This window comes from Centrocercus urophasianus, unplaced genomic scaffold, assembly GCF_019232065.1.
Source record: "Centrocercus urophasianus isolate 14NV4802_14NV808 unplaced genomic scaffold, USGS_Curo_1.0 seq_12, whole genome shotgun sequence".
Classification (NCBI taxonomy): domain Eukaryota; kingdom Metazoa; phylum Chordata; class Aves; order Galliformes; family Phasianidae; genus Centrocercus; species Centrocercus urophasianus.
Window position 1 is genome coordinate 29647719 of NW_024884364.1, and position 21176 is coordinate 29668894.

General features: G+C 45.8%; 1 protein-coding gene across 4 annotated transcripts in view; it reads right to left on the reverse strand.

Moving 5' to 3' along the window:
• Nucleotides 1–3070: 3070 nt before the first annotated feature.
• RUNX1 (RUNX family transcription factor 1) overlaps nucleotides 3071–21176 on the reverse strand; it is a 153422-nt gene continuing 135316 nt past the window's right edge. For 2 of the 4 annotated variants that reach the window (XM_042809561.1, XM_042809559.1), the window contains 2 exons: nucleotides 10923–11084; nucleotides 3071–8535 (listed from right to left, as the gene is read on the reverse strand). In XM_042809561.1, the coding sequence (XP_042665495.1) occupies nucleotides 8042–8535; nucleotides 10923–11084 (656 nt within the window). In that variant the 3' untranslated portion in view covers nucleotides 3071–8041. Of the gene's footprint in view, nucleotides 8536–10922; nucleotides 11103–21176 lie in introns of all 4 variants that reach the window. The other 2 variants (XM_042809558.1, XM_042809560.1) reach the window with 1 other exon arrangement.

Sequence of the window (21176 nt, forward strand, 5' to 3'; positions counted from 1 at the left end):
ACAGTGGCAATGGCAATATGCAGCTGGCTGGCATAAGCACCATGAAGTGCACCCAGACCTCAGATCTCCCTAGGGAATGAAGTGCAGGCACCTCAGAACTCCCTAGGGAATGAAGCGCAGGCTTCCTTGGGTGTAGCCTGCAAGATGGGTCAAGCGCAGCAGCAGCAGAGCGTGGCATGAAGGCTGTGGTAGGATCACCTTTAAACTTCCACAGAAGAGCTGCAGATGCTCCCGTATTTGGGGCATTTGAAAGTAAAACAGCCAGAGGCATTTTTTACATGCTGCAGGAAACAATTCTGCGTCAGCAGGGAACAGGTCTCTATCTTCTGACAGCCACCCTAGCCTTCACAACCAGTGTTTATGAAGTCCACAGATCAGACCTAACCCCCTCTCTGCTCTGCAAGCAGGCTATGTTTTAAATCTGTGTATTAGATTTTCTTTCTAAATTGTTTTATCCTCCTCTCACAAACCCAAACAATTCCCAGACAGTGACTCGTGCTGACTAATCCAGTCTGGGAGACTTCTAGGTGTCCCTGTAACTTAAAACCAGAAAACAAGCTTCCTAATTCAGTAGCTAGACATTCCAATGAAGACCTGCAGGTTCCGAGCCTTTATTTTCCTCCTCCTCAGAGTTAAACATGCTTTTATCTGTACAGAGTCTTCCTCCCCCGGCAGGCGAGAGCTACGATGAGCTCAGTTTGGACATTCCTTCTCTGAAACACTGTCCACATTAGGATTTCTGCTCCACAGGGCATCCCGGTGGCAAAGTAAATGTGAGTCCTCACCAGAGTTAAACAGGGATGAAAGGTGCTGTCTTCCTGCAACTGGGAGGTTGCCTAAGGAGACATGCTTCTAAAGCATCTTACAGACCTGCAAATACCCTGTGTTGTAAAAATACAGTGGGACACCATTAAATAATATTTTTGGCCCATTTACAGTTCTGGACTGAGTCATACTTCAGTGATGTCTGGAAACCACAGTGTCATTACAAGGTCTTTCAGCATTGTAGCAGTGGCACTGCTGATAGGCTTATAAGCTATGAATGCTGTGAACAAGATCTGTCTCAGAGCAGCTAATGCAGTTTACAGTCAGCTCCGTGACCGCACACATAGCACCAATACCAGGATTATTGTGCCTGCTCAGAAAAAGAGTGCAACTTCTGGGCACAGTACACTCACCACTAATCCAAGCCTGTTGTCTTGTGTGACAAGCCACTGAAAAGAGGGAAAAAAGCCATGTAAACCAAAGGTAACACACCTGTGTTGTCTTTCCAGGACAGCTGTGTTGAGTCGTACAGTGCCTTTCAGGCGGATATTATTTAATAAGCTGCTTTAGCTCTGAAGCCTGACTCCAGAGGGAGGGGTTTCCTCATTGCGCAAGTCAAACAAAGCAGTGCAGAGAACACCCATGACAATGGCCTTTATAATTAAAGCCCGTCAAAAGCTGTCAGTCAGAGTGTAAGGGTAGAACAGCAAGTCAACAACTGTGTGGGTTCACCCCACCAGCCCCTCCTCTCACAAACAGCAGCCTCCAGCCTTTGTATTCCTCACCTTTTTGCTCTTTCTTCTTCCTCCCCCTCATAATGCTAGAGGTGGGGCTGAGCTGGCCTCTCTCAGCTACCAGAAGAAGGCATGGCCAAGCCACCTGCCTCACAAGGATGCCCAGGGGCAGCTCCTCAGAGAGCAGAGTGCAGGGAGGGCAGCTGCCTCTGCTTCCTCCCCTCAGCCTGGGGAAAACGGGTAACTTTGGTCTGCACTAAGGGAATGGTGGAACGTGTGCATCATGTCCAAGTGGCCACTGCAGTCCTTTGCCTTCCCCTCCCATATGAAATGGAAACTCTGCTTATACGTCCTCCCTATAGTCTTTGAAATCCAGCTACAAATACTTCTGCTGAGTTGCCCTTGGGCGTAAAAATTTTGGTTTTTGTTTTGACTGTCACTATTTATAGCTTCTCTTCCTGCTGTGTTAAAGTAGAAAACAAAATAAATCTGTGCTCTGCTCGACCATCCACCTCTGAAGAAGTGCTCTTGGTTTTCAGGGGCTAAGGAGAAAAATCTCTGTGGGTGACCCTTGCAAAAATGTAGGTGCAATACTGTGAGGATAATGTAGGATTGTGCCAGAAAGAAATGACGTGCTCAGACTGAGCAGTAACCTTGTCAGAGGCGTGTGTTAGCTCAGCCTAAAGAGGTTAGAAAGAGGTTAGAAAGTTAAGTGCTTGGAATTTGGTAACTGTTTTCTCATAGTCCCTTGATCCCAATTTTAAAATGATACTATGACTTATCATTTAGGAGATGGAATGCTACCTGATGAGATATTAGAAAAAATATACCTGTGATAGTGTGCTTTGCAGCTTGTTTTTCACTGAGAGAAACAAATGAAAGGTAATCTTTGCATGCATATATTATTGTATAGAAGTGGACTACTGAAAACTTCTTCAATATGATGCAATGTACTCTTACTCTGTCAGGCCAATACTAGAAGATTTTATGTGTAGATACTGGGGCTTTCAGATTGAACTTTCATTATTGACTCTTCTTTTTCTCTATTTGAAAGCTTGATTTCTCCCTTATTAATGTTTCATTGACACTACTGTTCCATTATTTATTTAAAGAGAGGGGAAAAAAACAACAGTGTATCTCAAAAGTAGCAAGACTTCAAACTGTCTGTTTTGGTACTCCTAAAAATAAGATTCAACTCATCAATATCAAAGAGGATCCAGCCCAAGAAGCATAAAATGAAGGAAGAAAAATAACAGATATAGGAGATTTTAGACCATTGAAGAATTTAATCAAGACGTTGGAGATACAGTTCAATTACCAAGCCTCTGTACATGCAAAGTCTCATCTGAGTCTTGTTTTGATGGTCCTATTGGATAGCAAGACAGGTCATTCTGCATCAGAAAAACGTCAATTTAATGTAAAAAAAGCAATAAATAGATTAAAAAAAAAACCCCACAGAAATGTATTTTTGATGTTGTGAGTGATACACTCTCAGTATCGTTCTCTGATGGGTACTTTTCCTGTGACAGTCGGTTTCTCCCTGATGAAAGAATGCACCAGGCCAATGCGCATACTTGTCAAACGTTTTATTTGTCATTCACACTAATTATGATACTGAATTTACAGAGGAAACTGTGGTACAAAGAAAGAAAGAAAGTCTTCATTAAAACTAACGCAGCAGTCCAGCTGCTCTGCGTGCTAGTTGTAATGAGTTTTCCCGTGGAGCTGGACACAGCCATCCGTATGTACAGCAAGAGTCTACTCTGACGTGGTATCTGGAGACTTTCTGTAGTGGGGGAAAAAATCTACTCTATTCTCTTTTCCTTTCTGGTTCCAAAAAAACAGCAGCCCCCCTTCCCACCCCCGGAAGAAAAATCCCCCTGTGATCAAAAACCAAAAAAGCAAACTTCCAAAACCTGGTAGTTTCCCCTTCTGGAAATGTTCAGCATGACAGCGTCAAAGGAAAATGTGACTGTTCCAGTATGCTGCAGCATCTGGTTTGTAAACAGACCCAGTAAATGCTGAACGAACACACTTTGATGCCGTCCTGATAGGAGCGCGTCTCCCACCAGGCCTCCCCTCTGACTTGCCATGCCACCCCCTCAGACTGAAAGTTGAGTTTGTGTTTGAAAGAAAAGTGTGTCACTGTCACACCCAGGATACCACAAATAACCCACAGATTTTTTGCACAATCGTTTCTCCCCTACCACAAAAAAAAAAAAAAAAAAAAAAAAAAAAAAAGAAAAAGAAAAAGTGAAGAGTGTTGGATAGGGACCATGCTATAACTGTTTACAAAAGTGAATAAAATGTAGTTTATCTCGAAGCCTAAAATAACTAATTTGGAAAGAAATAAGTCTCACTGGAGTATTTAAGCAAACAAAGGTAAGTTCATTAAAAACACAGGAAAACGAAAAGGAAAAAAAAAAAAAAGCAGAGTAATTACAAGCACTAAATATTTTGCTGTGAAGCTTTTGAACTCTATTTACATACATAAATACAAGTAACTCTGTTGATGCAACCCTCTGAGGACAAGGAGAAAAATGCCAAGTGATCAGTACTGACCAAGCAAGGTTAACAAAAATAAAACACAAGAATGTTACGAAGCAGGAAAACAAGAAAGTGTTTTGCCCGAATTGAAAATGATCCACTTATCCTGAATCTTCAAATACATTAATGGAGAAGGTCATCCAGAAAGCAGTAATGAATGTTTCAAGAGTGCAGGCAATTCAGAACACTCTGACAAAGACTGTGGGCCATTTGGAGGAAACCGTTTTTCTCCTTTCCAGAAGTTTATTTGGCATAATTCTGCAAGTAAAATCCTTAGTAGCAACGACGCTCCCTGCGTCTGCCTCCTCTTGCACTAAAGCTCCTTCACTCTGCTCTGGAAGCCAAATGGGAACTCTGGAAGTGAGCAGAAACGCTGAGAGCAAAGTAAGGGGTCTTTATGCAAACAGGCGGTCAGCCCTGTGTTTACTTTGGAACTGGTGGATGAGGCTGCCTCTGGACAACAAGCTGTGTCTTGTGAGAGGAACACACAAGCTGATAGTAGAGACTGCCATCAACTACTGCACATCGGTAGGGGAAGGAGCCTAAGGCACTCTGCTGACCGAGACTTGCAAAGGGAAGCACAACAGTGCTATTCCATTCAGCAACTGGGATGATAAAACTATATAAATATATATATATTACATATAAAAATATATACTTCTACACTATAATTTGGAGGCATGTGAATGGGGGAAGTGTTTTACCTAGCTGTCCTCCTTTTGCCTGCCAAGTGCTGTTTAGATATGAGAGGAATGACACAAGAGTTTTTACAGCCTCAGGGAGCTTTGCTGTCCTGAGCGGGGCAGGGGATGGCTATAAAAAGAGATTTGAGTGAACTGTGGTGTCTCATAAGCACTTGTGTGAATACACTGTAGCTCACGGTGATTAAACAGACTAATGGGATGATAAACTCAGATGTTCCTCTGTAAGGGGAGCACTGTGTTGTTCTGTGTTCGGTGTGCACAGAGAAGTTTGACTCAGGAGCTGCTGGCAGTGATGGTGGGCGAGGAGGTGGGAAACCCCACATTCTGGTTGTGTTTCAGAAACACAAAGTGCTGTGCTGCGACCAGCTCCACACTTTCTCAAACTGTTCACAGCAGGGAGTGTAAAATTAAACTTCCACTTCAGGGCAGCTGTGAAGAAAGCAGGCGTGTAGCCGTAAGAAACGTCAAACGTTAGGCCTGACCGCTTGGCCGGCAGACTGGGCTCACCTTCCCATCAGTTTAGTTTCAGGAGGGGATAGTACAACACTATGGGCTGAAACAGGCTAAGGCTTCAGCGGGCAGCAGTCGTGGATGTGGGGAGAGACTGATGTGGGAGCAGCTGTGCCCTGTGCGGCTCCTCTGCGGTTCCTCACCCTCACCTTTGGGTTCCCACTCGCAGTACTACGTGCTTGGGTGGTCCAGTCACAAGGCAGACATGAAAGCCGTGGTCAATGGGGATTTGAACTGCACGGCGAGTGCGAGAGAATGTGTAAAATGGATTCTGCAACAGAGCTACTGTTTAGTGAGGGAGGACTTTTTTTTTAGGCTACTGATGAGGTGAGATTCCAACTATGCAAGGGTAGGGTCTCTCTATTTCCGTATTCAGCAAGGTCTCCATACTTCCAAAATGCATTTTTAACTGTTCTGATACTGGTTTTGATGCTTTCTGCCTTTTTTGATCAGAGCAAACTCTAGAAAATGATAAATTCCATTACGCTAAACAAAAGCACGAGGCCACGTATATATTTCAGCAGAACCATTTCGAACTTTTGCTGAGATCTCTTGAAACACCCTCTATTTTCTGCACAAAGATGACCTTGTTGACAATGCAAGTTCTTCAGTTTGTAACTTTTCAATACCAAAGTGCTACTGCATCTGACTCAAACAAAGAAGCAAAATCATATATATAAAAAAAGAAAACTTGAAAAACAAATGGTTTTAAATAAGTCCAGCTGTTCTGCTGCCTGCAGCCAAGGATCTTTTTAATTTGAATCCTTTTCATATTTTTTTTTTTAAACATCAAACACTGATCTGAAGTCCTGCTTTCAAATATTCTCTGAGTTGACCTGCAATTGTTTCACTCATTTAAGAAGTACATTAAATAATAATCGGATCATTTGGAACGCACACTTGTCAACATCAGCAGTCTGTAATTAGTGAGTAGTACAACAGCTGCGTTCAGACCAAACCCTCAAATAAAATAGTGCCATAAACTTTACAGTGACATCTGATATGTTTGTGCTGTAACGATGGGCAATGATGACGACTGTATTAACATGCTCCCAGTACAAGCTGTGCATATTTGCTACAGGACCAAATAGTTTGTGCACAGATTTTAAATCTCCTTCCTCTTCCCTCAGTATATAGTGATGGAAGAACCATTAAGGCCCCTTCTTTGCTGGCCTGCTTTCCAGATGAACTTGACTCTGTTCAGTCTGAGCTATTTTGTGATGCACAAATTGATCTCTTTTCCAGTACACTCAAACATGGCTCTTGTACTGCAAATCTTGGCTCCACTGAGCTGGGAGCAAGTCTCACATTGATTATATCAGTCTTCTTCACTTCACTCCTGCCATGCTAACTGTGTGCTGGCTTTTGATTTGAAAGACTATGAAGCCTCTACCAGGAAGCCAAGGGAAGCTCAGCGCAGAACAGGGCTGTGTGGGGACTTACATAGTTGAGGGAATACAAAAGACTGCCTTATAAGTACCTCCTGAGTACTGATCCTGAGCATCACCACTGGTGACGAAGGAAAAACATGGAAGGGGTGTGGAGAGATGACTCCGCTGGGGGGAAAGGCACAGTGCCTTCATGGGGACTTTGATGCCTCAATTGTTTCAGTGGGAGTGGGGCATCTAAACAAACAGCTCTGAGGCTCTGGACTCACCTAGCTGAGTAAAATGAAAGGGAGATAACTGTAAACAATATTTCTAGGTAATTAGGAGGTCACTTTACCCATCGTTATTCCAGCCTTTTTCAATGTGACAAATTCAACTTTGGCTGCTACCAAAAAAGGCGATTACTGATCTTTTTAATATAGGCATACTTAAATAATAATAGTATCAACAAATAAGAAAGTCTAAATATCAAGCATAAATATCATCAAAGTAGTACAGTAGTTGAAAATGACCCAAGGCTGTAGCCGTTCTATTAAAAAAAAAAAAGTCCAAGAGAAAAAAAGTTAAATTAACTCATTGAAAAAGGGGCTGATTCTTTCAGTTGACAAAGCAAGAAAGAAGCAAGCGTGATTAAAACAACAACAAAAAGTAAAATCTCTTTTTTTTTTTTTTTTGTGATTTATAAGGTGCCAAGAGAAATTAAACAAATTAGATGCAAAGCAGGATGAGTTGCATCCTTAAAAAAAAATCAACAAACCCAAACAAACAACAACAAAAAAAACAGCAATAAAAAATTCCATATTCTTCAGAATACACAATGTCATTTAAAAAAAAAAAAAAAAAAAAGGAAAGGAAAAACTGAAGTCCAACATATAAAACCTCTCATTCACAGCATTGCTAAAACAGAAGCGTTCACAGTTTCCCTCTGAGAATCTTCCTATACTTCCTTATAGTTAATACGTCCATAAGATGCAGTAAACTCGTTAAGTTTCTGTTGGGTCTTAAGTCTTAAAAACAGAAGTGAACTGAAAATCTCTTTAGGGCTGTGGAGACCTTCAAACCTGGGCATGTTTGAAAGCCACAAGCCTGAAAACAGCCTGGATATCTTCCTACTCACCCTCACTACCTACAGGCCACCAACCTGAATGTCCTCCTTTCCAGAAGCTCAGCCCCCTGGGGGGTACCCTGCTGGCGTGGCATCACTTCACCAGCCACGCAGCTGGCCCAATGCGTGCCACTGCTCCTGGGACCGCTGACTTCTGGAGAGTTTGCTTCTGGAATTGATGTATGAACATGGCAGGGCCCATAAGCAAGACAGGTGTTTATGGGATACCTACGGACATCGGTAAATCGAAAGCACGTTAGTCCTGGCCCACGACTACTTAAAATGCATTCAGTATGGCCTCCAAACCGCTTCCTCTAGCCTTGCCGTGGTACCCATGTTGGTTGGGGAGTTGCTGTGGCTCCCTTCTGCCTCAACCACATCGCTTTGATTGGGAAGGTTGGGGTTGAGGAGTGTCGATCCTGTGGAAGCATTGGTGCAAGGGGGGTGGATGCGCGGGGGGGACCGGTCTCCTCCTGAGATCATGGAGAACTGATAGGACCCAGCGGAGGTTCCGTAGTAGAGGTGGTACGAAGGTGAGCTGGTCTGGAATGGGCTGCCTTGGGCCTGAGAGGAACCAGGATACGGAGGTGGGAGGTAAGTGTGGTATCTGGTGGCCGTGGACATAGCAGACATACCGATCCCTATCCCCGAACTGACGGGGGTTGGCGTGTAGGTGAACGCTCCCGGGTAGTGCATCCGAGGATCAGAAATGGAAGGGAGCGCGGAGAAGGAGCGGTCAATCCCCACTCTGGGGTCACTGAATGCCGTCAAGTCAGAAGCACCTGGATTGCAGGAAAGGAAAGCAGAGACTGTCAAACTGGCAGAGCAGAAATGCACCTCTGCAAGGCAATTATCAACATCAGAATCCCGTTCCACAATTAACTAAAGTAGTGTTGCCACGGAAAGAACTGAGCTATCCCGCACCCCATCTCTAACACACAGTGCTAACAGGTCTGGATGTTTTGGATTTACTGCAGTAAAGCAGCAATTAAAGAGGAGTGCCAAGCTCTCACCATGTTCTGTAGGTGTACGTGCTTGCTCACAGAGATCTTACAGCACATGCAATTTACATTTCCAGAGTGCCCTCATCCTCAGCAGGTGGGTGGGGAACATGGATACAGATCTCAGCCTTCTTGCTTAGAATCACGAGTCACCACAGACACTGATAGGACCTAAATACAAATTGTTCAGCTTCTGTGTAGTCTCTCCTTGCTGACTCAAACGGGAAGCTCCTTGGAGCACACACTGTCCTTTCAAAATACACAGGTGAGTTCTACACACATAGGCTTAGCCCAGCTGTTAGCATTTAGCAACACAGTTCTACACTGACTTCTGAAACTACCAAAATCAGAAAAAAATCACGTTCATTTGAGGTCTTTATATGTGGGTCTTCATATAGTGTCTACATAGTTGTTATGATTTCCAAAAATCTTGGCTCTAGTAAGCATATAAAAAGGGATAACAACAGCAATGCCTTTTGAAAGCGGAAAGCTACATGTGGGAGTTGGGCTTTTTTTCCCCCTTTCAATTGTACTAGAAATCTTTCTCATCCTAAGTGAGCTTTTTATAAAAAGCTTTTTATAGGATGGCCAAATTATGCTCTGTTTTGTCTGACACAAGTGAAAAGACGCCCAGTCCCACCATCTCCTCCTCTGACGAGCACAGATTACACAAGCAGAGCAGACAATGGCTTCTCTAGAAAGGATCTTCATTGTGACTCAGATTAATGGAAGGTGTCAGTCCCTAGAGCTAGTAGCTATGCGTGATTAAAATTACTGCAATCATAATTAAGAAAAAATGTTTCCAGAAGACAACTTCTTCCACCAGACAAGGTGTGGAGTCTGCAGAAGAGGAGCCATACGCTGAAGGAAATACTCATGAGAAGAAGCAGAGGGAAAACAAAGCTCTTGGCTCTGGCCAATTTTAAAGCTAGAGCAGACACACTCCAGCGCCAAGCTCTGAAAGCTCGTCAACTGCACAGCCAGCACTCTTTGATGAATTTATATGAATTTCTCAGAAAAGCTCTGACGCATGTGGTATGCTTCCTTTTTCAGTTTGCCTTCTGTCTTTTTGACTTCTGGAAGATCAGCGGGACCCTCGAACACATTTCCTTCCCCCAAGCCCCCGCACCGTTAGATTTAACACGGTAAGACAGACCATGGTGTGGAGTGGTAGGAGCTTGAGGGTGGCTAAGGCCAAAGATGACATCTGACAACCTGCCAGATATTAAAGGGTGCTTCCACACCTCATTCCTGAGAAAGAAATCAAACTTCTTAAAACTGCCTAGACACATCACTCACCAGAGGAGGGCTTCTTCTGCCTACTTTGGCAAAAAGCAGGACAACAAAAGTTAATGTGAAGGTGTTTTAAGTATGTCTGATATCCTTTGTCTTTTGAAGCACCGTGTCTAAAAACCCTCCAGCCGGCTGTTTGTTTAGACAAGAAACATGATTTTTTGAAGTAAAATCCTTAATGAAATAGTTTGCCCTGATTATTCAAATGAGAGCAATATGTATGGCCAAAGAATATGCTTTTTGAGAAAGCCATGTGCAAGGTTGGATTATATGTCTCTCATTCATTTTAGGAAATTTTCTGCTATTGAACACACACATATTGGTTCAATATGTGGGGGTTAGAGTCAGCAGATGGTCAGCTGAGCACAGTGCAAACCAGGGGGGTAGCTTTCACTTTCAAGCTGTATTTTTATGCTGGCTTGTAAATCCCTGCAGTACTATTTCAGAAAGATGTAACAAGACAGTACAGCGCAACAATAACGTGTCAAAAAACACCATCCTGCACGCAGCATGTCCACCCATAATCTGTTGTACTCTGGTCTGAATTTTGAGAGAAGGAAGGAAACAGAACCAGTCTGTGGCATTCATTTCTTGGCAGATATGACAGTTCCCCTATCTCAACTATTTTTATAGTTCCAGACATCTTCAAAGTAGCCACTTTCTCCTGTTTCTTTCTCTTTTGAGAACACTATGTTGGGACCCAAACCTCATTTCTTCACTCTTTGCGCAAATCCCAGTCAACCAGCTGAGATGGCTCTCTGCAGAAGGCTCAAAATATGCTTCACCAGCAGCAGGGAAAAGCTGCAGCAGCAGCACCCGAGGACACAGTGATCACTGCATGGGCAACCCAGCACCAACAATTTGCAGAGGCTCACCTGAGAGGCGGCTGGAAAGCTCTGCGGTGAGGGACGTCATGCCGCTGGCCCTGCCAGGCGATATCGGTGTGGCAGGATGCACCGAGGGAGTCGCGATGGAGCCCAGGTACTGGTAGGACTGGTCATAGGACCACGGCGGGGATGGCTGCACTTGCCTTGTGTCTGCAATGAGAAAGAGACCTATAGGCTGATTTGAATGATAAAACAATATCCAAGATGTGAACCAAACCACGTGGTGGATGTAGAAACTTAGATGGCAACGCAATTACTTTTCGGTTCCATAATCCCCTTTGCCAAGAGACCTGCAGATGAATTGCTTCCTCAAATATGAGTTGTACATCTGTGAGTTTTGACTGGTTGATTTTTTTCTTGCAAAGCTTTCTACTGTTTCATGTCGTTGGGAAAAGCGGTCAGGGAAAAGACTTTGCCGGGTGAAAAACCTGCTCACTACTGAACTCCATTAGTATTTCAGGCTGTGCAGTCACAGCCCTTTCTGCCAGAAAGACACGTCCTGCATGGCACCACAAAGACAAAAATACTGTACTGGGAGTGCTTCTGTGAAAGCTTCCAAGTAGAGAGAGCAAAACAAGATGGAAATGTGCCAGCGTGGGAGAGACAGAGAGAGGGAGTGAAGCTCATCTCCTCCAGAAGGCAGATTCCTAATTGGAGGAATGGGACTGGGGGAATTTGACTTCCTCCACCTTTTGAAAATCTCAGCCTGGATTAAATGAAGAGGTATTTTGTACATCTTTTTTTGGTACTTATAATGTATAATAAACAGAAAAAACTCAGAGGTATGGGTGAACCTATTAGCAGTGACTGAACTTCAGAAACAGGAACCCCTACGCAAACTCTGGAACTGCTAAGCTGAAAATGCAGATGCCCAGTGCGTACAGGCTTTCAGGAGAAACTTCTGGTTCTTGGAAGAAAAATCTGAAACTGCATAGATGCATAAAACATTTACTTAAATATGGAAAACCACTAAGCTATTATTTTCTAGCCTCGAGATGTTTGAAATCAAAGATGCATAGCTGGGAGTTTGTCCAAACTGGTTGCACCAATGTAGAAACAGCCCTCTTTTGCTTATTTAATATTTGCATTTGAAACTGGCATTTTTGAGTGTATAGAAATGTCTAGCTATTGCACAACTCAAAGTGAGAAAGATTCATCCTCCCTTTGCCTACCCACAACATTTTTTGCTTTTTTTAGCAAAATCTTTTTCCATATTCTTCAGCACTAAGCGCAGTCTCCCGCAGCTCCATCTAGCTAATTGTCTTTTTGAAAGAATCCAATGTTGGGACAGACTGCATTGAGATAAAACTGATACCAGCGTGGAAGGGAAATTTCCCAAGTCTGAGATGAAGGACTTTGATCTTCCATCAGAAAGCCCATCTGGAAATTATTATTCTGTTGTGCTTTATGGAGATGAGTTTTACATTTTGTTTGTTTCGCCCATTTTGCAAGGAGGATTTATACAAAACTCGGAGCCTTTCAAAAATAGCTAGCAAAGGCAGTTGCAGAATAAAATAAGGTGTACTAAAGATTTTCCAAATCGTTCAAAATCAGATATTAATATTTAATTTTTTTCAGGCAGACTTCCTTAAAAATAGATTCAGTTGACTCACGTTGTTTTAAAAGCAACATCCAATTGGATTAAATGGATTTTAGGAGCAACAAACAAAAGGGCACAGGCACAAAGCCTGCTATGTTCGGAGCTGTAACATCACCTCGTTGTTAATGTATGGCCATTGCTTATTAGAGATGACAGGGAAAGAGACGGGGGAATTCAGTCTCTAGGGGTAGCGTTAGGATAAATACCACAAAGCTTTGGAACAGTGAACTTTGTAATGGCCTGACCCCACACGTATTTTACTTCTAAAATGGGGTTAATTAAATGTGGTTGGATATTAGGAAACATTTCTCAGAGCAGTGCTGCAGTGGCACAGGCTGCCCAGGGAGGTGGTGCAGTCACCGTCCCTGAGGTGTTCAGGAGCCGTGTGGATGTGGCACTGAGGGACGTGGGCAGTGGGCGTGGGGGGGCTGGGCTGGTGGTTGGGCTGAATGATCTTAGTGGTCTTTTCCAACCTTAATGGTTCTGTGGTTCTGTGGCTCCCTTACTTTGGTGTCAGTCCCACTGATTTCCACTCAGGAGCTCTGCTGAGTGCTGGAGCCATGATACGTGTGCTGGAGAACACACCCAGCCCAGTGTGGAGGTTCTGCAGAGGCAGTCCCTGCCTGGGGCCTTGTGGAAGCCAACACTGCTCTCCACCACCCCTCTCCAAGGGCTTTGCCCAGTGCTGTCATTCCAGAAGGAGGTTCCCACTGAGGCCATGGCCTCTCTGTTTTCCTGCCTTGTCAGGAGGGAGAGCACTCCGCACTGCTCCTGTTTTCCCTGCTTTGTGGTGGCGGGGAAGCTGTTTTTCAAGTGAGGAGTTGTGGAGCGCATCCCAAGTTGGCCGTATCCCCAGTATTTGTTCTTGTTTGTTTTGCAGCTGAGTGCCTTTGACTGGAAATGTTTTATCACTAGCTTGCAGGTCCTCAGCTCCCAGCACTGAAGGGAAGAGGGGAGAAGTCGCTGCCACCCACCCTTGTTTGTCAGCCTGGGGGAGGACACACTGCCTGTTCCCTTCTGTTACAGCTTCCATTAACTGGCAGGGCACCTCTACCCTTCACTTTTCCTTTGTCTCTTCCATTGCTGCTCTTCAGGATAGGGCTAAGGGTCTGTCCTGTACCTTGCTCAGCATGACTCCTGCTTCATAACACAGCCCCTGGTGCAATAAGCACCCTAACAGTATAAGAAGATGCAGGAAAAGCCACAGCAGCAGCTGTAGTGGCAGAAAGGGAGGCAAGACTTTGTCACAGATTTACTAAGTGTGGACAGAACAAAATACAATCTCTTCTCATTCTGTGGTACTACAATTACCTTGTGTTGTGTCTAGACCAGAAATTAAGTAATGGACCAAACATGTCTGCTAACATCCAGAGAGAGACTACCAGGGCACCTGACCTACCTCCTCCATTTGCTATCATTACCAACCCCTGGGGTTGGTGACAGCCAACCAGAGAACCCCCATCATTAATCTCACAATCCCATTAAGTCCTTCTTAAAAGAAAGTTCTACCGATCAATTCTACATCTTGTTACCTGTATTCCCAGTCCCTGTATTTGCTATTAGCTACTAAAGATCAGCTTTTTGACATCAAGTTGATTAAGCAATCTATTCAGCGATGTTAATACAGCGTATTATGTTACACACACATTAAAGCAGGTTATATTGACTGACCCCAAGCATCTCTCTCAGGACTGTTTAATAACAAGTGGAGAAAGGTATCACAGAATTGTAGGGGTTGGAAGGGACCTCTGGAGAGCACTGGGTCCAATTCCCTGCTAAAGTGGGTTCCCTACAGCAGGTCACACAGGAAAGCAGATCTTGAGTATCTCCAGAGAAGGAGACTCCACCATCTCTCTGGGCATCCTGTTCCAGTGCTCTGTCATCCTCAAAGAAGTTCTTTCTCATGTTCAGATGAAGCTTCCTGTATTTCAGTTTATGCCCATTAGTCATTGCTGATTGTTGCTGAACTCCACTGTGAAGAGCCTGGCCCCATACATTTGACTCCTTCACATTAGATATTTACAGCAATGAGATCCCACCTCAGTCTTCTTTCCTCCACGCCAAGCAGCCCCAGGCCACTCAGCCTTTCCTCATAAGGGAGATGCTCCAAGCAGTAGCATCTTTATGGCAGCATTTCAGCATTGAGAGGCAGATTCAGCTCCCAGTAGGGGCAAGGGCTGCACTCCCAACAGCCTTAGCAGGATCTGGATTAGGGCTCTCAGTGAGTGCTTTATTTTTTTGGGATATCTGCTTTTCTTCAGCTTTTGGTTCATCCTAAATTGAATTGGAACGGGTTTGAATTTGCCACAGAACTGGGCTACTCCCTCCCTCTCCCCCTCCCAAAAAAAAAGAAAAAAGAAAAAAGAAGACAATGAGCCCTTCCTGAGTCTACTGCTCCTTTCTGTTTTCTACTTTCCAAATACAGATATATTTCTCAGAAGTGGACAGACTACTGCAAGGAATGCATGGGTTTGTGTGGCTGAGGTTATTCAGGTGAAGATACGCTGAAAAGACAGGGCAGTTGCTTCCCTGCTCTGAATCATTTGCAGGGAGAGCTCCTTCAACAAAGGGAAACAACGGAGCTGCGGGCCCACGCTGTATTTGAGCTTCAAAATCATTTTAAGGCAGATCAGAATAGCACAAAACCAAAGAGGTTGCTCCGGTCGATGAGCTGTGCCCAGTTCTCCCGGTATTTCTCCCATTAGCAAGTACTTTCCATTTCTGCTTTTTATGGTGTGAGAAAATGTATTTAAAAACATGAAAACAGTTATTAATTGCAATAAAGCACTCCAGGGCGAGAATTATGGTGCAATAATTCACACCTTGCTGCCTAGTCACTAGCTCTTCAGCCTCCAGCCTCATGCCTAACAAGCTATTAAGCAGAAAGCATGGAACCATCTTTCATGCCTCGTCATGTTTTATTGCCACGAAAAGGTTGTGCTCGGCTCCTTTTAAAAACTTGTAATTAAACTGTACAAACGTTGCATAACGCTTAATAGCTGAACGAAACGAGAGCTCCGGTGTGAGACTCGGGATAAGGCCACTTTCCTCCTGTCGGGATGCTGCTGGCGGTCCCGGCGCTCTACGTTCCCGACGGGGGAGAAAGGCAGAGCAGCCTGGGCAGGGACCGGACGGCAGATGGCGGTGCGGAGCCGCACAGAGCCCGGCACGGAGCCCGCACAGAGCTTCGCACAGCCTCGCAGCCCGCCCAGCCCACCCAGCTCAAACCCCTGATACCTCCACCAGCTCAGGCTGCCCAGGGCCCCATCCAACCTTGCCTTGGGCACCTCCAGGGATGGGGCACCACAGCTTCTCTGGGCAGCTGTGCCTAACTTTCCCTAACATCTAACTCAATTCTCCCCTCTCTGAGTTTAAAACCGTTCCCCCTTGTCCTATCACTACCAGACTGTAAAAAGTCGCTCTCCCTCCTTCAATGTCCTGCAGTGCTGTTTGTATGTGCTTTATAACATCAAGCCACGCACTTTCACCCTCCTGGAGAGCACCCTGCTGCTGTCAGGCACCCGGGAGGCATCAGTCAGTCCTGTTAGGACTGCTCTGATTGGTACTGCCAGCTCAGGACATTGCTTCAGACACTAGCAAAATGTTTGTTCCTGTCACCTCATTCTTTCTGTATAACAAATATAAGTTCATAACAGGCTGCCTAAAACACCGCATATTCATAGATTCATAGAACTGTTTGAGTTGGAAGGGACCCCTACATATCATCTAGCCCAACTCCCCTGAAATGAACAGGGACACTTACAGGAAGATCAGTGAGACATACTATTCATGAAGTAATACTTAAAACTTTAAGCTTGCAATTCAAACCAGGTAACAGGTCCCACTGTGTACCTGTGAACCAAAAAGGCTGTGCGCTGGGCTGGATCCCATGCACTTCCCAGTGTGCCCTCACTCCCACAGCAGAGCAGGCAGCTCTCCGTGTACCACCACAGCTGCGACACAGCTGTCAGCTCCCAGCTGGTTGCCGTGTGGCCAAAGCTTGGGGTGTTGCAGCACGTTGCTGGGAGCTGCGGAGGAGCAGCAGGATGTGAGTCAGGAGGATGGAGCTGGCGGGTGCGAGGCAGCAGGTACGCCCTGAGTCAGCCAGGCCCCGCAGGCTAATTGCCCTGGCTGCCAGGCTGCAGTGCCACTTGCTGCCCTCTCTTGCAGAGGGCACCTGCCACCTAGAAGCAAAGCTGCCTGGACAGACCACGCTTTACAAAGCCACTGCCGGGAGCTGAAGAAGTCACTCCAGGTGCTGGGTGGTGACAAGCCACCAGCCAGAGCAGTGAGGATCCTGTCATTCTCGGCACAGCGCGATGAAGACGTATTGTGAAACGGCTGCTGCTGTTGCCAGGCTTTTTTCTCAAGTTGCAAAAATTGCTGTCAGTCATATGCAACAAAGCCCAAAGTCGCATAGCATTGAGCTCTGCAGTTCCTCCGCCATCCTGGTGAGCACTTGAAAGGCACCAACTGGCAGAAGGGACGGGGTGAATGAAAGCTGGGATTAGTTTCCTGGTGTCAACTCAGAGGCAGACAAGGGAAGAGCGGGATTCTGAACTACCTTGAAAAGCTTTTCTGAGTCTGGGACTCATCCACCCTCCCTCCCTGGTCTGATTTGCTCATCTTTCCAAAGGGAAACAGTTTTTATAGTGTGACTTTCCCTTCGAGTACAAGGCAGGAATCATCTTGACTGGACTTGTTCATTCAGAGAGGCATCTTGCTTAATAGGGGAAAGGGACTGTGAGCACAGGAATACTTTGTGTTCAGGAGAAGGATGTCTAGAAGCTGCTGTTCATCCTTCACCCCTTTCCCAGCATATTTCCTGTCGGCACCTCTCTGCCTAGTTTCTGTGTCTTTCTCTCAGTCATTCCCAGCCCCATAGGCTACAGGTGATGGTTTGAGCAGCACATGGTTCTCTAAGCCCCTCTAAAGCAGCGCTTCTGAGATGATTCAGTTGCCCTCCCTCGCTCTGCTGCCAGCAAATCTTCAGCTGAACGCAGCACCGTGAAAAGGCGTGTCATCTGCCGGCAGCTGAAGGAATTAGTCAGGAGCACAAAGAAGGGGGACTTTCCAAAGGACAAGTTCATCCCTGGCAGCAGCAGAGGCAGCCGTGGCCTCCACACAAGGCTGGTATTCTCATACCTCTCAGCGCTGGAACACGAGGAGCTGGAAAATTACAGAGCAAACTGTAAAATTCCACCGGCAGTGACTGCAGCCCGCAGGGTGGTTTCCCTCCACGCGCCAGGCTGAGGAAACCGCTGTCACAGAGCAGTGTGCGCTCAGGTGGGTGCGAGCTCTGGTTTGCCCAGAGGGAAAGTTTTTTGAAGCCTTCTAATTCCCACTGGAAATACATAGGGGATGACCACTCACTCCCCTCTGTGGCCTTGAAAAGTTCAGCTTGCTGATGAGTGTCAGAACTTATTTTGGTCAAGAACGACAGTGACAGATATGTTGTGTGTCTGGAAATTTCTAAGTTATGGTGGGGGGAAAAATGATCACCCAAATTCCCACCTAGGATCCCCCTCACTGAAGGACAGATCTTTGGCAGACATCTCCTACCTATGTTTGCTTTCATTTTAGTTCAGTATTACTGTGGTTTCATGGAATACGACGAAGACCAGAAAAGTTCTGGAAGCAAAACATCTGCTGTGGGATAGGAGGGTGGGAGAATTTTCCCACACTCAGGCATCAAACTGTAAGAGAAAAATACGAGCCTTGAGGAGAAAGATTTCCCAACCTGCTGTCTCTATTGGTTCTAGCTGCCCTGTTGGTGGTGACACAGCACTCCCCAATGTACAGCACTCTAGGTATAGCACGGCCACATAGAAAAGTGCCAAGCCCTGAGAAAGACTGGCTACAGAAGGCCATGAAAACCTACAGACACAGAGCAATGTGAGCAGGCACTGGGGTGCCTGCTCTTCTCTTCATACTACCTCTGCTCTTCACTCCCTTCTCATTCCATTTCTACCTCCCACTGCTCTCTGTGTCCCTTGTTAGCAAGTTAGCTCACTCCTTTCCAACACTGTGCCAGAAAGGGTCTCGAGGAAGAAAACAGTGCAAATCGGCGCTTCTGAGTGTATTAGTGTTGAATGTGGTGACAGAGCAGAAATCTGTCAATGAGGCTTTTGCTAGTTTTTCTTTGGAAATGAATGGCAGGGAAGGCAGAAAAACAAATCATGCTTCCCCACAATTTATTTGAATTTCCTTCACCCTCTTTGTATCCACGTCAAAAAATTAAGAGCTCTAATAATCTTAAGATGCCTGGAAATGCTACAAAGGGTACCTGTTCTAGCTGTGTGTATTTTGGGGGTAGAAGGAGAAATGTGTATCGCTTCAGGTTTAAAGCGCCCCTAACGAACTGCCTAGATACACAACTTTATATGCACTATACACAGTGAAGAAACAGCAGGTAGCAGTCCAGCCATGGTAAGTGGTTGTGAGGAGGGGGCTCCTAAAAAACAACCCCGGGCTCACAGTTAACTTGGTGTCAGAATCAGGAAGTGCAGGCAGCTCCAAATGCCGAACTGTGAAAACCCTGATTTCACAATCAGCATATGTGCTGTCCTAGCAGGTTAGTACATAAGCTGCTCAGATGAAATATAAACCATCTCTCCTACTGAGTAAGCACACTCCTTCTGGGCTGGCGTCACTGCTGCTTTGAAGAACACGATGGCATTATGGGCAAACTGCAAAGTCTCCCAGTATACCAGTGACACCCAGAAGTTGGAAAGCTAAGTTTTGCAAATTAAGGATGCATTGTTCTTTGTCTCACGAGGTATGAGTCACCCCGCAGAACTGCAGCTATTTGTTAACAGGGAGACTCCATTCCCCCCCACCCATCCTCCTCTTCCCTCCCTCCTGCATCTACAAGAAATGAAATAAAACAATTCAGCCCTGACCTTCCACTCTGTTGGCTCCTCTGTTACAGACAGGCAGCCAGACTCGGTGCCGCTGCAGTGCTCTCCCCTATCTCTAAGTACTCTGGGTAAAGCACAAAGTGAAAAGGCGAGGAAATCAGAGACAGATATCACACACGTGCGTGTTGGTGGTGAGCAAACATTGCCCTTCCTCCCAGTGTGCACAGCACTGGAGGTCATGCCATGCAGAGGGCTGTAGGAAGAGGGATGGCATGTAGGGAGGAATACATGCATGCACGTAGAATCAGATAATCAGAGAATCACAGAAGGGTTTGGGTTGGAAGGAGCCTCAGAGCCCACCCAGCCCTAACTTCTGCTGTGGGCACGGCTGCACCTTATCAGCTCAGGCTGACCAGGAACCCATTCAACCTGGCCTTCAGGAATGGGGCACCACAGCTTCTCTCGGCAACATACACTTGTTTATTTATTTGCTGTTTGTCACTGAAGTTCCTGGAGCTCCAGAGGCACCAGGGAGAAAGCTGCAGGGAAGGCATCTTCAGGGACTCAGGCAGCATGGATGAGAGCTGTTGGCAAGGTCATTGCTTCCTTATCTTTCTCGATAAATCCACATTCTAGGAAATCTAATCTCTGAGCCTGGAGGGGAATCCCTGACCTGTCCATTTGGCAAACCCCATCCGAGAGCAGAGAGCCCCTGGTCCTATCCTTTCTGCCTGCTCCCTTCTACAACCTGATGCTCCAGGTCCTGGCTGCTCCTCTTCTCCTTGCTTTCTCTGAACCACTCTGGTATGTGAATATTTCCCAGCTCATTAATTACTTGATCCTCACACTGCCTCCTGAGGAAGGGTAGCATTACAACCTTCATTTTAGCAAAAGGAGAACCGATGCACACAAAAAGCAAGGCTGCAGTTCAGCAGAGCACTTGGCTGAGTCAGAGCACATGTGAGTTACCTGATGTCACCCCAGCAAGGAAAGTTAACCTGTAAAACAGCTTGGGGGAGATGTATCCACTTTATTCTAGTTATCCTAGTTACCCTGAAAGCAGTCTACCTGAAGAACAGGGCTTAGGTGGGGTACAGTACTCACAGGGAAGCCGGTCCATCAGCCCATCTCACACCTCTGCAGCTCCCAGGAGAAAGAGCTGCCTTCAGCCTGCCCTGGGTCATGCCCTGGAAGCCCAGATGTAAAAGCACGGTGCTAATTGTTACAGCATGTTATGTTATCTCCTGTGCCCTGGGTCCTGGGGGAGGATTCCTCCCACTTGAATGATCTGTGGTGTAGCTGTCTACCTCTGAGCTACATGTCTAGACTCCCTTCGTTGCCAACAGGGTAAAAGAGATGCTAGTGGGGTGCAAGCCACTGCAACCTAAATAAGACATCCAAGCCAAGCCAGGTGAATCACACTCAAGGAACAGCTGTTTCTCTCCCCACTCAAAGATTCCAGACAACTGTGTCAGATGGAGACATACAAAACACGGATGTTTCAGGCTAGGTGAAATGAATCCCACCCTGTTAACACCTCCACAGTTTCTCTTTCACGGGTGGAGCCAGGTGAAAGGAAGTGGCATGGTATCTCCTGGGCCAGGACCTGGAAGTCACATTTAGTCAGTATTTGCAGGATTACCTGCACCTTCCTCTCCAGGTCAATGCCCTCCATGACCCTGCTGGTCTGGGCTGCTGCTATCCCAGTGCCCAGCTTCTGAGGCACTGGACTCTGCCTCAGGGTGTTCAAAAAGTTCATAAAAAGTCATAAGTTTGTGATAC